This window comes from Electrona antarctica (assembly GCF_951216825.1).
Source record: "Electrona antarctica genome assembly, chromosome: 1".
NCBI classification, from domain to species: Eukaryota; Metazoa; Chordata; class Actinopteri; order Myctophiformes; family Myctophidae; genus Electrona; species Electrona antarctica.
The window spans coordinates 51,579,899-51,594,457 of record NC_136806.1 but is presented as its reverse complement, the minus strand read 5'-3'; the positions used below and the strand labels follow the sequence as shown (position 1 = coordinate 51,594,457).

The 14,559-nt window shown below is 40.9% G+C and overlaps 1 protein-coding gene across 4 annotated transcripts in view; it reads right to left on the bottom strand.

The window, feature by feature from the left end:
* Window positions 1-14,559, bottom strand: part of atp11c (ATPase phospholipid transporting 11C (ATP11C blood group)) — a 123,626-nt gene that overhangs the window by 41,688 nt on the left and 67,379 nt on the right. For all 4 annotated transcript variants that reach the window (XM_079503694.1, XM_079503695.1, XM_079503696.1 and 1 more), the window contains exons 8-11: window positions 14,283-14,336; window positions 13,093-13,157; window positions 12,895-12,976; window positions 11,102-11,252 (exon numbers count right to left, since the gene is read on the bottom strand). In XM_079503694.1, the coding sequence (XP_079359820.1) occupies window positions 11,102-11,252; window positions 12,895-12,976; window positions 13,093-13,157; window positions 14,283-14,336 (352 nt within the window). The remainder of the gene's footprint in view (window positions 1-11,101; window positions 11,253-12,894; window positions 12,977-13,092; window positions 13,158-14,282; window positions 14,337-14,559) is intronic.

Below are 14,559 nucleotides of genomic sequence, written 5' to 3'. Positions count from 1 at the left end.
CCAACACCAAAAGGAATGAAAATAAGGAGACAAAATGTTGTTGCTTAGCAGGAATGAAAATAAATGCAAGGAGACATAATGTTGTTGCTTAGCAGAAATGAAAATAAATGTAAAGATATTTTCGTGAACGGAAATGAATGACGAACAGAATGCCAGCTTCCTTGTTTGAATTAGGATTTTACGTAACTGGCAATAATAATAATAATAATGAAAAAAATAAAACATCTCTACAAAACAGGGACGTTTTGAACTATTTTGCAGATACTTTTTCACACCATATTTCATACATGTTGAACCTGTACCAGAACCCAATTTTGTCTGTTTTGTGAAATATTGTATTGTAAGCCCTACATACGAAACATTTTTGAAAATGTCTGGCAAATTGCAATGTTGGCCTATGACGCTTAAAATAGTGTCGCCAGGACAGAAGTGGATAAAAGAACACTCTAAACACACACACATACCACCACATCCACCCTACATTATGTTAGCTAAGCTAAGCAATTTTGCGGTTTCACTTTTCTGCCCTCACTTTTTTATCTCACTCTCACTCGCCAATATGTACAATGGAATCATCGCTATGGGGTTGATCAGCCAATCAAATCACCGCTATGATGATTCACACAAACAAACACACAAAGCTGGGCATAGGAGAGGCTAGCACCCCCTCAATAAATAGAGCCGTATTAACGAGCCCGGATTTATACTTTGTTGCGTGCCGGTGTCTCGCCCCCGGAAAATAGCCGCTCTACGAGCTCAGCACGCAATGTGCAACAGACCTCAAAGCTCATTAATGTTGTATCGTACCAGTATATAGTATCGGAATGTACTGTATGGTGGTGAGAAACAGGGACGTGCAGAGAGTGAAAACCCCTAAGAGGGCACTTTTGGACAAAAATAGCGAAAATAGCAGATCTACAAGCTCTCAACGCGTCGCGCTGCGACGCGTTGAGAGCTTGTAGATCAGCTATTTTCGGGGCGCAACCCGGCACTCTTTAGCTAGTGCAGATGCGGTGTGACGTAGTTCTAAACAAATGTGTTCAACGCAAAATGCTGTGTCCAAGTTCAGGAGACTTCGGAGAAAAAAAATGCAATTCTCCTGAATGCTGCATGCCTTCCGCTATGGCATGGAAAAGGAGTGGCATTTGCATTTCTTTCACCATGTAGTGCATTCGTGGTCTGGAGAGGGCAGTTGTTTTACAGACGGGATGATGTCTAGTATGCGTGCACGTTCCTGGTGACTGGTGAGTAATGTTAACTGTCAAGGAAGGAATACATATATTACAATAATAGTTCACCGACCATTATCATGATGAGCAGTCTGAAATTGCAGTATCGCGAGCAGGTCAATTGGTAACAACTTAATTATGTACTATGTGTTTACTTGTGTGTACCTTCCTTGCTCACTGAAAAAAGACTGTCGCAAGAAATGGAGGGAGGGATGTGCGGGATGGATATGCGAGGGAGAGGAAGGACGCAGGTAGAAACTACAACCAGCCAGCCACTGGAGACCTTGGTACTTTGCAGCCATTATTTTTGGACCCTTTTATTTCACCAAGGCCAACAACACTCTAATATGCCACAGCAAAGGGAGGGGTTCGGCAGGGGGGGGGGGGGGGGGGGGGGGGGGAAGAGAGAGAGAGAGAGAGAGAGAGAGAGAGAGAGAGAGAGAGAGAGAGAAGATGGAGGTCAGAATGTTAAAAGAAAGAGGGATGGAGATGGATGCTGAAGATGTTCAGTATGTGCACGCAATGGAGAGTGAGGAAGAGAGAGAGAAAGAGTGTGTGTGTGTGTGTGTGTGTGTGTGTGTGTGTGTGTGTGTGTGTGTGTGTGGTACCCTAATACATTTCCTCCTCATTGTCTGCACCATGACCACACTCCAGTTACAGAAACACTGTCACATATTCTTAATGGCTGCTATGTATATAAGGGAATGTACATTGCTAGGCACAACATAATTGTTGACCTATTAGCTAAGGACATAAGTTCATATACTTCATCATCTGCCAAAATGTATAAGCACACCTTTTCAGATGTCACAGCTAATACACCAGGTATTGTTGTTGTTGATGACAGTAGAGAAGTGACCATTTTGGAAGTGGCATGTACATTTGACCACAGTCTGGAAGAGGCATTCCTTACCAAGGTGCTTAAGTACCAGCGTCTTAAGGATGCCATTATACAGCTTGGCTACAAATGTAAACTACTGTGTTCATATTTGGAACTGCCTCTGTAATGTCCATGAATCAGTCGTGAGAGGCCTGCAGATTGCAGGCATTCCCAAGCCGAGAGCTAAGGCATCGGCAAAATTCTGTTCGGTGTCTGCAATAATTGGCAGTCGCCATATATGGAGAAGGCGATGCTTTCTGTACCCGTGATCTTTATCCTGAAGCACTTGTTGTAGAGTTTTCCGCAAGTTTGCGCATCCACTGTTTGTGTTCCAAGAATTTCTTGTAAAATGTGAATGCAAATAAAGATGTTAAGTGTGTGGGTGTGTGTGTGTGTGTGTGTGTGTGTGTGTGTGTGTGTGTGTGTGTGTGTGTGCCTGAGGGGCTGGGTGTTGGTGGTGCAGTGGGCGGCGTCATGGAGGGTGGGAAGAAGAGCAGAGGTCCTCAGAAAACTTTGAAGCAAATGTGATGGTGAGCCTGTATGGAAAACACTGCAACTCTCTATTCTACGCCTCGTCCTCCTCCTCCTCCTCCTCCTACTGCTGATGATGATGATGATGATGAGGACACGCTTGTTTCTGCTCAGCCTTCTGCTTCTGTAGTTCTTATCAGGCAAAAAGGCAGCTTTTGTTTGTGTGTTTCAGATCCACTGGCTCCACAATGACGCCGATTTTACATTCCACGCAAGTATGCAATGGTTACAATGTATCACTTATTTGTCATCTCTGCCAGGGACGGAGATTAGGATTTTGCCTGCGTGTGTGTACTGTATTTCCAATTTCCACTACTTTTACTTCTTCTCCAATACAACAAATATTTTACGTTTACTCCACTACAATTATTTGACAGCTTTAGTTACTAGTTATTTTGTAGATTTTGATTATTATTACAAAACATACATTAACCACTATACACTACTAACCACATACACTATCCCATATATTTCGGCCATTTGAAAATAGCTTGTAGATTGGCTATTTACAATACCTTTGAAAACTGCATAATGTGTACTTTTACTTTTACTCAAGTCAATTCCGGACTTTTACATGTACTGTATGTAGGACTAGTAGCATGCCAAAGTTTGTGCTATTGCCATTGAGAATGCATTGGGCGTTTAAGTTAAATAACTCAGAAACTACAAATCATTTCAAAGTAAAAAGTTCCAGCATGTGTGCCCACAGTAAGCCGAATTATAAAATGTGTGAATAGAGTTCCTAGGTGAAAGTAATTTTTTGACGTGCCATAGAGCTGCCATTGAGCCCCATTATAAATTTCTCAAATTTGAAAGCACTATATTTCTAAAACTATGAAACATTTCAAAGATTTTTTTTCAGGCAAACATGTCCACCGTAAGATGAACCTAAATAGGTTTGAATGGGGTTTCTAGGTGTAAGTATGTAGGACTAGTAGCATGCCAACATTTGTGCTATTGTCATTGAGAATGCATTGGGCGTTTAAGTTAAATAACTCAGAAACTACAAATCATTTCAAAGTAAAAAGTTCCAGCATGTGTCTCCACAGTAAGCTGAATTATAAAAAGTGTGAATGGAGTTTCTAAGTGAAAGTGCTTTTTTGACGTGCCAATATCTGCCATTGAGCCCCATTGTGAATTTCTCAAATTTGAAAGCACTATATTTCTAAAACTATGAAACATTTCAAAGATTTCTTTTCAGGCAAACATGTCCACCGTAAGATGAACCTAAATAAGTTTGAATGGGGTTTCTAGGTATAAGTATGTAGGACTAGTAGCATGGCAAAGTTTGTGCTATTGCCATTGAGAATGCATTGGGCGTTTAAGTTAAATACGGGGGGGAACATATTTTGACAGCAGAAACTGCCTGTCATAATTTCGCCCCCCTCCCTATTCCAAAGCCCTCCCAGGTACATTATATATTTAAACTATTTTCAGCAATGGTACACTTATTTTTTCAGTGGGTAGATCTTGTTGAGCTGGTCATTTTGAAAGTAGATCTCACGTCATAAATGTGTGGGCACCCCTGATGTAGGACTAGTAGCATGCCAAAGTTTGTGCTATTGCCATTGAGAATGCATTGGGCGTTTAAGTTAAATAACTCAGAAACTACAAATCATTTCAAAGTAAAAGGTTCCAGCATGTGTCTCCACAGTAAGCTGAATTATAAAATGTGTGAATAGAGTTTCTAGGTGAAAGTAATTTTTTGACGTGCCATAGAGCTGCCATTGAGCCCCATTATACATTTCTCAGATTTGAAAGCACTATATTTCTAAAACTATGAAACATTTCAAAGATTCCTTTTCAGGCAAACATGTCCACCGTAAGATGAACCTAAATAGGTTTGAATGGGGTTTCTAGGTGTAAGTATGTAGGACTAGTAGTAGCATGCCAACGTTTGTGCTATTGCCATTGAGAATGCATTGGGCGTTTAAGTTAAATAACTCAGAAACTACAAATAATTTCAAAGTAAAAAGTTCCAGCATGTGTCTCCACAGTAAGCTGAACTAGAAAGGTCGCAATTTAAAAAAATTGCAAAGTGTGGTTGCCGCAGTCTCTTACATAGTCCAACTCAAAAATACTTGAGTTGGACTTTTAGATCTTCCCATGTTAAGTGAATGGGGAAAAATAATTCACTAATTAATTAATATCAATTAAACTATACAACATTTCTCTTAGCAATGAGCAAGCACACCATTCCCGATGAAGTCGTCGATTTGACATATGGCTCAAGTGCGTACAGTCAAAACTGTGGGAGTAGCGTTTCAAAAAAAGTCTTACTCCAGTAAAAATAAAGTGTTACAATTACAATAGTCTGGCAACCACACTAATAATAAATAAAGTGTTACAATTACAATAGTCTGGTTGCCCACACTAATGAATGAAAAGAAAAGGTAAGGGGAACAATAGTATGGTTGCCCATAGGCAACCACACTAATAAAGTGTTACAATTACAATAGTCTGGTTGCTTTGGGCAACCACACTAATAATAATAATAATAATAATAATAATAATAATAATAATAATAATAATAAGTGTTACAATTACAATAGTCTGGTTGCACTAACTAGCTTTGGGGATGCGTCAGAGCTGGATTCCTGAATGGGAAATTCTGGGCACAAGCCCTGCAGGGCCCAAAGAGCAGGGGTGGCACTGTAGAAAATTAGGCCAATTAAGTCAGAGGCATTCACCCTGGAAATCTTAATTATAGCGGCTCTCATATAATGTTATGTATTGTTACATATACAAATAATAAAGTGGTGAAAGAACATAACCAGCTGATCAGTCAGTCTATCATATGATTCTAAAGTAAAGGGCCCCAGCACGAAAAGCTACTATAGTGTACCCGCATACGGCCTGTTTTGAAACCGAATATACAAAAGATATTTTGACACTACTTTTCTTTCACTTAAGGAGGAAACTGATGACAAAAAGATACAAAAAGAGAGAACTATGACTCATTTCGACTTCATGTTGACATATCCGTGGTGCAGTAGATCATATCATGGAGATGCGGTCCGGTACGCTCTTAACCCATTTAGACCTGAAGACGTTTCTGCAAATGTCTTCTAAATCCTGACAGTTTTCTGAAAAGCCTATGTTTCTATGTCAGTCGTTTTTCATGTCAAGGACCCCAAAAATATATGTAATTGGCCGCCGACCCCCATCTGAAAATATGTTGTTCCAGGGATCCCCCATGAAGCAAAGATCGAGTTAAAAACGATCGCTCTGACAGAATATATATTCAAAGATTTGCATGAAACTTTAACGGTAATATCGTATATCGTATCGATATCGCAATATTTGGCATAAATACAGAGATATGAAATTGTGTCCATATCGTGCAGCCCTACTTGTAATCCAGAGCCCATAGAGTATAGACAGAGTTACGACAACTCCGTTCACTTCATGGGGCCAGTCCTCTTCTACATAGACTTCTATTGGCGAATAGGGACACCGGAAGTTTACAGAATCTATTGTAGTCGATAGGGCTCGCGCGAGTACATGAACCACGTGACCGGGCTGTTTTCTACCCCCTCAATGTCGCAACTCTGTCTATACTCTATGTAATGGCTCTGTTGTAATCCAAACGTACATGCGTGTGGGGATAGGGTGGCCTGGCTGGGTGTATGACTTGACTACCGCGGCCTGAATGATTCAGCCCTGGTGTGAGATATGATCTGGACAACAGATGTCAATATGAAGTTGAGGATAACATTGACCACTTCTGTGTTTTAGTCATACTTCTCTCTCCTTTCTTTCGTAATCTTTTTTGTCATCAGACGGCTTGGTCATATACTTCTCTCTTTGTTGACGTTTTGTTAACTCATCCTCCTGCCGTTAACCCAGTGGTGGAAAGTAACTAAGTACATTTACTCAAATACTGTACTTAAGTACAATTTTGAGGTATTTGTACTTTACTTGACTGCATTCCAATTTCCAATACATTTACATCTACTCCACTACATCTCAGAGCCAACATTTGTACTTTTACTCCAATACAATTATTTGAAAACTTTAGTTACTAGTTAATTTGGAGATTTACATTTTGATTAGAAAAACATACATTACTGTAACCACTTCAACCCTATATACATTTCGACCCATTGAAAATAGCTGATCTACAAGCGATGCATTGTGTGCGACCTCTCTTTTCTATTCAAATATGAATATAAACTGGAAATTTTGAAAAAGTGCAAAGTGTGGTTGCCGCAGTCGCTTACATAGGCCCCTCCCACTAATATTGCCAGCCAATTACAATGTCGCGTCACCCCTGTGATCATGTGTAAGTAATTCGAGGGGATTTATGCCCCCAAAAATCATGTTTTTTGCGACAAACGGTTACAATTTTCGCATTTGTGGCGCCCCCTATGGATGAAAATGGAATTGCTTTTGGCTTTTGGTTGATTAAACCACCCACGACATTTGATTCAAATTTGGAGTTGATTGGAGAAAATTCAAAATGGCGGAAAATCTATCATGGCCTATCGTGGCCTATATGGTGAGATGCGTCATGACCCAAGAAAGCCAGGGGGAAAAAAAATATTTTACGACCTACGGTTCAAGAGTTATAAGCCAAAACGTAAAGTGGGCTGTTATAGCGCCACCATGAGGCCGACCGATAACATTATAAGTTGATTAATTTTAGTAATTATTATGAACCTACCCTCCAAGTTTTGTAACTATAGTGATTACAGTCTCTGAGGAAAACATACTTGAATGTGAGAAAATGCGAAAAATCGCATTTTCCCATTCATGTCAATGGGGAAATTTTATTCACTAATAAATTAATATCAATTAAACTATACATCATTTCTCTTAAAAAAATACAAGCACATCCTTCCACAGTCAAAACTGTGGGAGGAGTAGTGCGTCAAACAAAAGGTTACTGGAATAATAAAGTGTTCCAATTACAATAGTCTGGTTGCCCTGTTAGGGCAACCACACTAATTATAAAATGTGTGAATAGAGTTTCTAGGTGAAAGTAATTTTTTGACGTGCCATAGAGCTGCCATTGAGCCCCATTATACATTTCTCAAATTTGAAAGCACTATATTTCTAAAACTATGAAACATTTCAAAGATTTCTTTTCAGGCAAACCGTAAGATGAACCTAAATAGGTTTGAATGGGGTTACTATAGGTGTAAGTACTGTAACAGTGTATTTCTGCAGTATTGACAAACTAGAGTTGTCCCGATACAATTTATTTACGTACTTAATTTTTAGTACTCGCCGATACAGAGTACCGATACAAATACTTTTTATTTTTGTTGAGTAACCACTTATCTTACCCCCTTTTTCTCATAGATGCAAAATTGCAAATGGATCTCCGGTAGACTGGTCAGTTGTCATTGATGCTGCTGCAGTGTTGGGTCAGTCTTGCTCCCGTTGGCATTCGTTCAGCCTAGTGTCAATTGGATGTTGTGGTACTCGGGTCAGAGTATCGGGGCCGGTTCTGAGGTCCGAGTAAGAGTACTTGAGGGTGGTATCGGCCCGAGTACTCCATACCAGTATCGGTATGGGAACAACACTAAGTAAAACATTTGAGTACTTTTCATCCGATGTATAATATGACTGTGAATAGTAAATTCCTACACATTAACATACATTACATAATTGATATCTGCTGCCATGTGGCCTCTTCTATTTGCACGGGAAACTGAGGCACTCTGCTTTTATCTTTCCGAGTACGCACCTTATGTATATTTGATATCATTTTGTTTTGACATTTGATTCCCCCCCCCCCCCCCCCTCCTTCTATTCTTATTTAATGTAACTGTGTTTTGTGGGTAGCTCGTACGAAAACAATTTCACCCACTCTTACATGTGTGATGAGACAAATAAAGTGTAGCCGAGTTGATTACAGATAGCTCATGTGCATCATGGCATTCTGACATTCACTCGTGTAGCGCATCATTAAGAGTACTAGACCTGTACGTGCCCGTCGGCCACCGGCCTACTTGAGAACGATGCAACTTGGGAACCTAATAATACCCGTTGTTAACTTGTCATAGCACCCGTTTTAACTGTCTGTGTCCCACATGGAGATCTCTGTATCTGCCTGTGTGTGAAGAGGGCAAACTGACTGACTGTGACTGTGGTTAAGTAGGCTAATCAATTGTCAGGTGTGGGGTTGCCATGGTAATCAATTGGCTGAGGCAGAGACTGGAAATTGCACAGGTGAGGGGATTTAGGCTGATTAGGCCCACTGGCAGAGCCTGACCAGAGCCTTTTGTGGTGGTTCTGGAGAACCGTGGGTCCGACCGACTCGAGTCCGGGCACTGCACTCCCTGCGGGGGTGTGGAGCGCGTCGTGTGTCGAATATGAAGTCGGTGGGGCGAACGGTTCTCGAGTTACGTGCATTACAACCGTACACACATGCAGACACGCACGCACGCATGCAGAGACGTGGCACATTTATAGTATATGTTACCAACAAGAATATGTGTGTTGGAATGCCAAGGGTGAGCCAGAAAATAGCAGCCAGGAGAATGAGACTAGCAGCACCAAGAGCTGCCAGACAGCAAGTTAGTGCTGTGGGAACCAACACACGCGAGGACGTCCCACATTAACATTATGTGGATGTACTCTAGAAAGGAGCGCAAAGCACCAACAAACTAGCCAGATGTATTGAGGGCATGCGCGTGACATCATCGTACCTGGAAGTTATGCGGGAACGCCCACTGAGTGGCAAAAAAATACTTTCTGGCCTTGACAGCCCATTCATCCAAACAGAAAAGTCCTGTCTGATTGCATCAAACAATGTTAAACTCACCAACATTGCAGCTGAACAAAAAGCTTGAATTATCCTCTTTCTATCTGCAAAGTTTTTGTTTCATGACAATCCACCATAGAAACGTTATGAGCTACTTTCTGTCAAGAAATGCCCTGCATTTGATTATTTTTCAGAGTTTGGAAGTGCTTGTTTTCAATAACACAACATTTTGCTGCCTCCTGCATTATGTGATATTTAGAAACGGGTGAGTGATTTCCAATGAGCTCTTCCAAACTCCAACACTCCATGCTGCTCAATGTTTTGCCACTCAGTCTAGATGAGGGGGGCGTGTATCATGCATGTGCATACTCTCTATTGAGAACCGAGATGACATGAAGCGATGATGGAGGGCTCGTCTGAGGACGACCTCGAGAATACTACAGGAAAAAAGTATTTCAGCCCATTTCCCCGCCTATAGCAAGCATATGGTGCGATTTACAATTTAGGCATTCAGCAGACGCTCTTAATCCAGAGAGATTTACAGTAAGCAAGAATAAAAACATGGTAATACATCAAATACGGCTCTTAACACCAGTGTGCTATCAATGCACCAAGACAGACTCGAGCGAAGGGCCGAAGGCGTCACGTGACAAAAAAAGAACATCTACAATCTAACATTGTAGATGTTAGATTGCAGCGTGTGTAGAACAGAACTGCATTTTACATGTTACATATTTCACACAATTATAGACAAAAACATGATGTATATCCAAACATTTTCCAAAACATTCCGTTAATTCCAAACATTTGGAATTAACAAATGTGATGAGACAAGTGGCTATGTCCGTTTTTAGCACAAGGAGAGTTTTTTTGTGCAAAACGAATGCTTGGAATGGATTCAGCATCATGAAAACCCCCTAGTTTGACATGTCACATGTTACTTAAAGCATGATGAAATTTTGGCAGTTTTGGCCTTATATAATATGGTCAGATATTATGCCAATTAAGACAATTGCTCAACATATGCAAGTTAGCATGCCGGAAGTTTCTAGACGCTGGGGACCCGTACTCAACACCAGTACCCTAACATAAGGGTACGTAAGGATACTCAACACCAGTAGTAAGTACCCTAACATAAGGGTACGTAAGGATACTCAACACCAGTAGTAAGTACCCTAACATAAGGGTACGTAAGGATACTCAACACCAGTACCCTAACATAAGGGTACGTAAGGATACTCAACACCAGTACCCTAACATAAGGGTACGTAAGGATACTCAACACCAGTACCCTAACATAAGGGTACGTAAGGATACTCAACACCAGTACCCTAACATAAGGGTACGTAAGGATACTCAACACCAGTACCCTAACATAAGGGTACGTAAGGATACTCAACACCAGTACCCTAACATAAGGGTACGTAAGGATACTCAACACCAGTACCCTAACATAAGGGTACGTAAGGATACTCAACACCAGTACCCTAACATAAGGGTACATAAGGATACTCAACACCAGTACCCTAACATAAGGGTACGTAAGGATACTCAAAATGCCCGAGTTCACATTGGGCTCTATGGGCTGGCAAGCAGACTACTGCAAATGAATGAATAGACTTGACTCGGACATGACTTGGCAGACTTGCATATGTTCAGAGCTACAGTATGTGGAAATGAGGCAGTCAACCTAACCAAAACATGTTTAAAGCCAAAGATTCAAGGTCAATATTTGTGTTTCCTCACCAGGTAAGTGTCCTTTTCTCTCTGAGTCTTTTGGTTGTACCAGGGCTCGTCCTGTCCGAGCTTGATCTCCCACACATACTTGAGTGTGGTGCACACCAGGGCCTTGCTCACCAAGATAGACAGGTAAACCAGCAGGAAGGCATTGATGGACCTGGGGAGAGAAATATCACACGTTGCAACGGGTCAGTGCCATATAGGAGACATGGTTTCTTTACACAGTGTGGCTCTGCAGGACGCAAAACCGTATAAGAGGGCATGCAGGTCTGTGTGTCAGGAGGAGAAACTTATATCATACAACAGGTCGTTTCGAGGAAGCAATCCGATTGGTTGAAACAGCCTTCAAGCCGCGTGAATTCCGTTTGTGTCCGAGCATAGGCATGGTAACGCCCCGCCTGCCTGTGATTGGCCTACCGACGAGGTGGATATTTACAATTACAATTTAGGCATTTAGCAGACGCTCTTAATCCAGAGCGACTTACATTAGGCAGGAACAAAAGTATGGGAATACATCACATATATAAAATGCATTTATCAAGAAACATGCGTAAGCTAAGAACGTAACTAGAACATATCTATATAATGACACTATACATATTAACTATACATATATACTATACTATGCTATACATATGTAGGCTACTATGATGTGCTATGACTATATACAATGCAATTATTGTGCTGTCTACATGACATGCTATAAGTCTGTTTCAAATGCTATCTAAGTCTATGCTGGATAGTCTGATGCCATCTGATGAAGTAGTATGGTATGATACAAGAGAAGAGAACGCTAACTTGTACGTTTTATTTTTTGTAGAAGAGGCAAACTAATATTGTTTATGCCGTTTGTTTTGATGGAATAATTGATAGAACATGATGCACGCCATAATATGATTTGATTTGGGTGTGTTCTAAAATAAAGTGTTAGTGTAATAGTATTAGTTTACTATAATTAGATTAATACACGATAATCAACACTAACGCTTTATTTAGAACACACCCAAATCAAATCATAGTACAACATACGTGTTCAATCAATTATTCAATCAAAGCAAACGGCATAAACAATATTAGTTTGCCTCTTCTACAAAAATAGAATCTCACCACGGAGTAACCTCGCGTCTCGTTCCTGACCGCATCACTGTCGTGGCAATAATCACGTTAAACCACACCCTCTCGAGTTATATTGCTTAACCCAATTTGGGCGGGAACCCCTTTCAGTGTTTTAAACATTGTTATAATTTAGCTAATGAAAAATAGCAGATCTAGAAGCTCATAGCGCACCACCGAGTGGCGTGCTACGAGCTTGTAGGTCTGCTATTTTTTTTTCATCGTGAAAATGTGCCTCAAATCTTTGAATATATATTCTTTCAGAGTGAACGTATTTAACTCAACCACTGATACAGAAACATAAGGTTTTTCAGAAAACGGTCAGGATTTTGAAGACTTTTTTAATTTCGACGTCAGGCCTAAATGGGTTAACCCATTTTGGGCGGGAACCCCTTTTGGTGTTTTAAACATTATGTTATAATTTAGCTATTGAAAAATAGCAGATCTACAAGCTCATAGCGCGCCACCGAGTGGCGCGCTACGAGCTTGTAGGTCTGCTATTTTTGAAAAATCGTGAAAATATTTATTTCAGAAAACTGGAGGATTTAGAAGGATTTTATAAAATTTTGAGGTCAGGCCTAAATGGGTCAAATGATAAGGGACAATATCGGTGGCACCCAACTGTACTTGGAGGCCAGTCGAAGACCATTAACATACAGCATGGACTGGCTTTCCCTTCCACTTACTTCTCCACGACGGAGCGTTTCTGAGACTTGCCCTGGTAGTTGAGAGCCATCTTGGTTTCCATGCCAGTGTAAACAGCCACCGCTTGAAGGAAGGAGAGAGCCGAGAATGAGTGGAGGAGTGAACACTTGCTCTTGTCGAGATATGATCAAAAAGCATCAAAGCATCCCGTGGAGTTTAAGCTGCAACCGTTGACTCACCACAGATCTTCTGAGTGTTCTTCAAGGTCGCTCCTTTCAGGAGCAAGTTCTCTGGACCCAAAGACCTGAACAATAAATGGTAAAATGGTAAATGGTGCATTTATATAGCACCTTTATCCAAGGCGCTTTACATAGACATACATTACATTCACCCATTCACACACACATTCACACACCGATGACGGCGGAAACCATGCAAGGCACCAACCTGCACATAAGGAGCAATTATGGGGTTCAGAGCCTTGCTCGAAGGACACTTCGACAACAACTCTGGGGGAGCCCACAGGGTTCGAACTGGGAACCTTGCGGTTACCATCCGGCCACTCTACCCCTGAGCCACCGCCGCCGGCCCACAATTAGTTGACAATCACATCAACAAGCAAGTCACTGCGCTGCTTTCTAGCCCACAAGGACCACACAACATGGGCGAGGGTCCCACCCGCCCCTACGGAATTTCAACTGGCATCATTTCAGGGCAGCTGGCATCGACTAAATTACACCATGTGGAAATAGATCTACGTGGGTGTACAACGTTGGTATCAATGTTCTTAGAGAAGGACATGGCGACATCTTTTCTATTACAGTCATTAGAAACCAGTCAATGACTAATGCCTTGGGGGAACACTTTGGAAGTCATGCCAGCCTGGCATTACTTTAACCACTTAAACAGGGGCAGTGTTGATTTTGTCGACTAAAACTAAGACGAAAAATGTTCGTCGACTACCTTTTGTCACTGACAAAACTAAATGAAAACTGAATAAAAAACGAATCTATGACGACTAAAACAAATACTAAATATATTGACAATTTCATTAATAAAAACTAGACTAAAATCAAATGTTAGGGAGGGACTAGTAGACAAGAGATCCAGTTTTATGCTAGGTTGCATGCTGAAAATAGCAGAAAGCGACGCGTTGTGAGCTTGTAGATCGGCTATTTTCAGCATGCAACCAAAGTGTAAAATCTGCCATTACGACGACATCAAGGCCTGTCAAAACACATTTTAGTCGACTAAATCAATTGTAGATTTAGTCGACAAAAAAAAAAAATCGTATGACATTTAGTCGACTAAAACTGGACTAACACTAGAACATTTTCAGGTGACTGTAATTGTGACTAAAACTAAATGAAAATGATTAAGACTATGACTAAAACAACAACACTGGTGGGTACAACCTAAATGCTCTCACCTCACTGCAGGCTCCCGGTTATCACTGTACGTGATGTGCATACGGCCCACAAATCTACAACACAGGTGACATTCATTATGGACATGATTATCTCGGAAAACACAATTGTTACAAACATGATGCAGGCTGGAGTTCTTTTTATAGATTGTTATATTTCACTGACTGAACCCAGAGGGTATTAAAAGTCAAGCTTATGAAAGATGTATTCAAGTGCATTAAGCCTATAAGTATACCCATCGATGCACCTGCATTAAACCCATTTTGGTGCTTTAAGCAT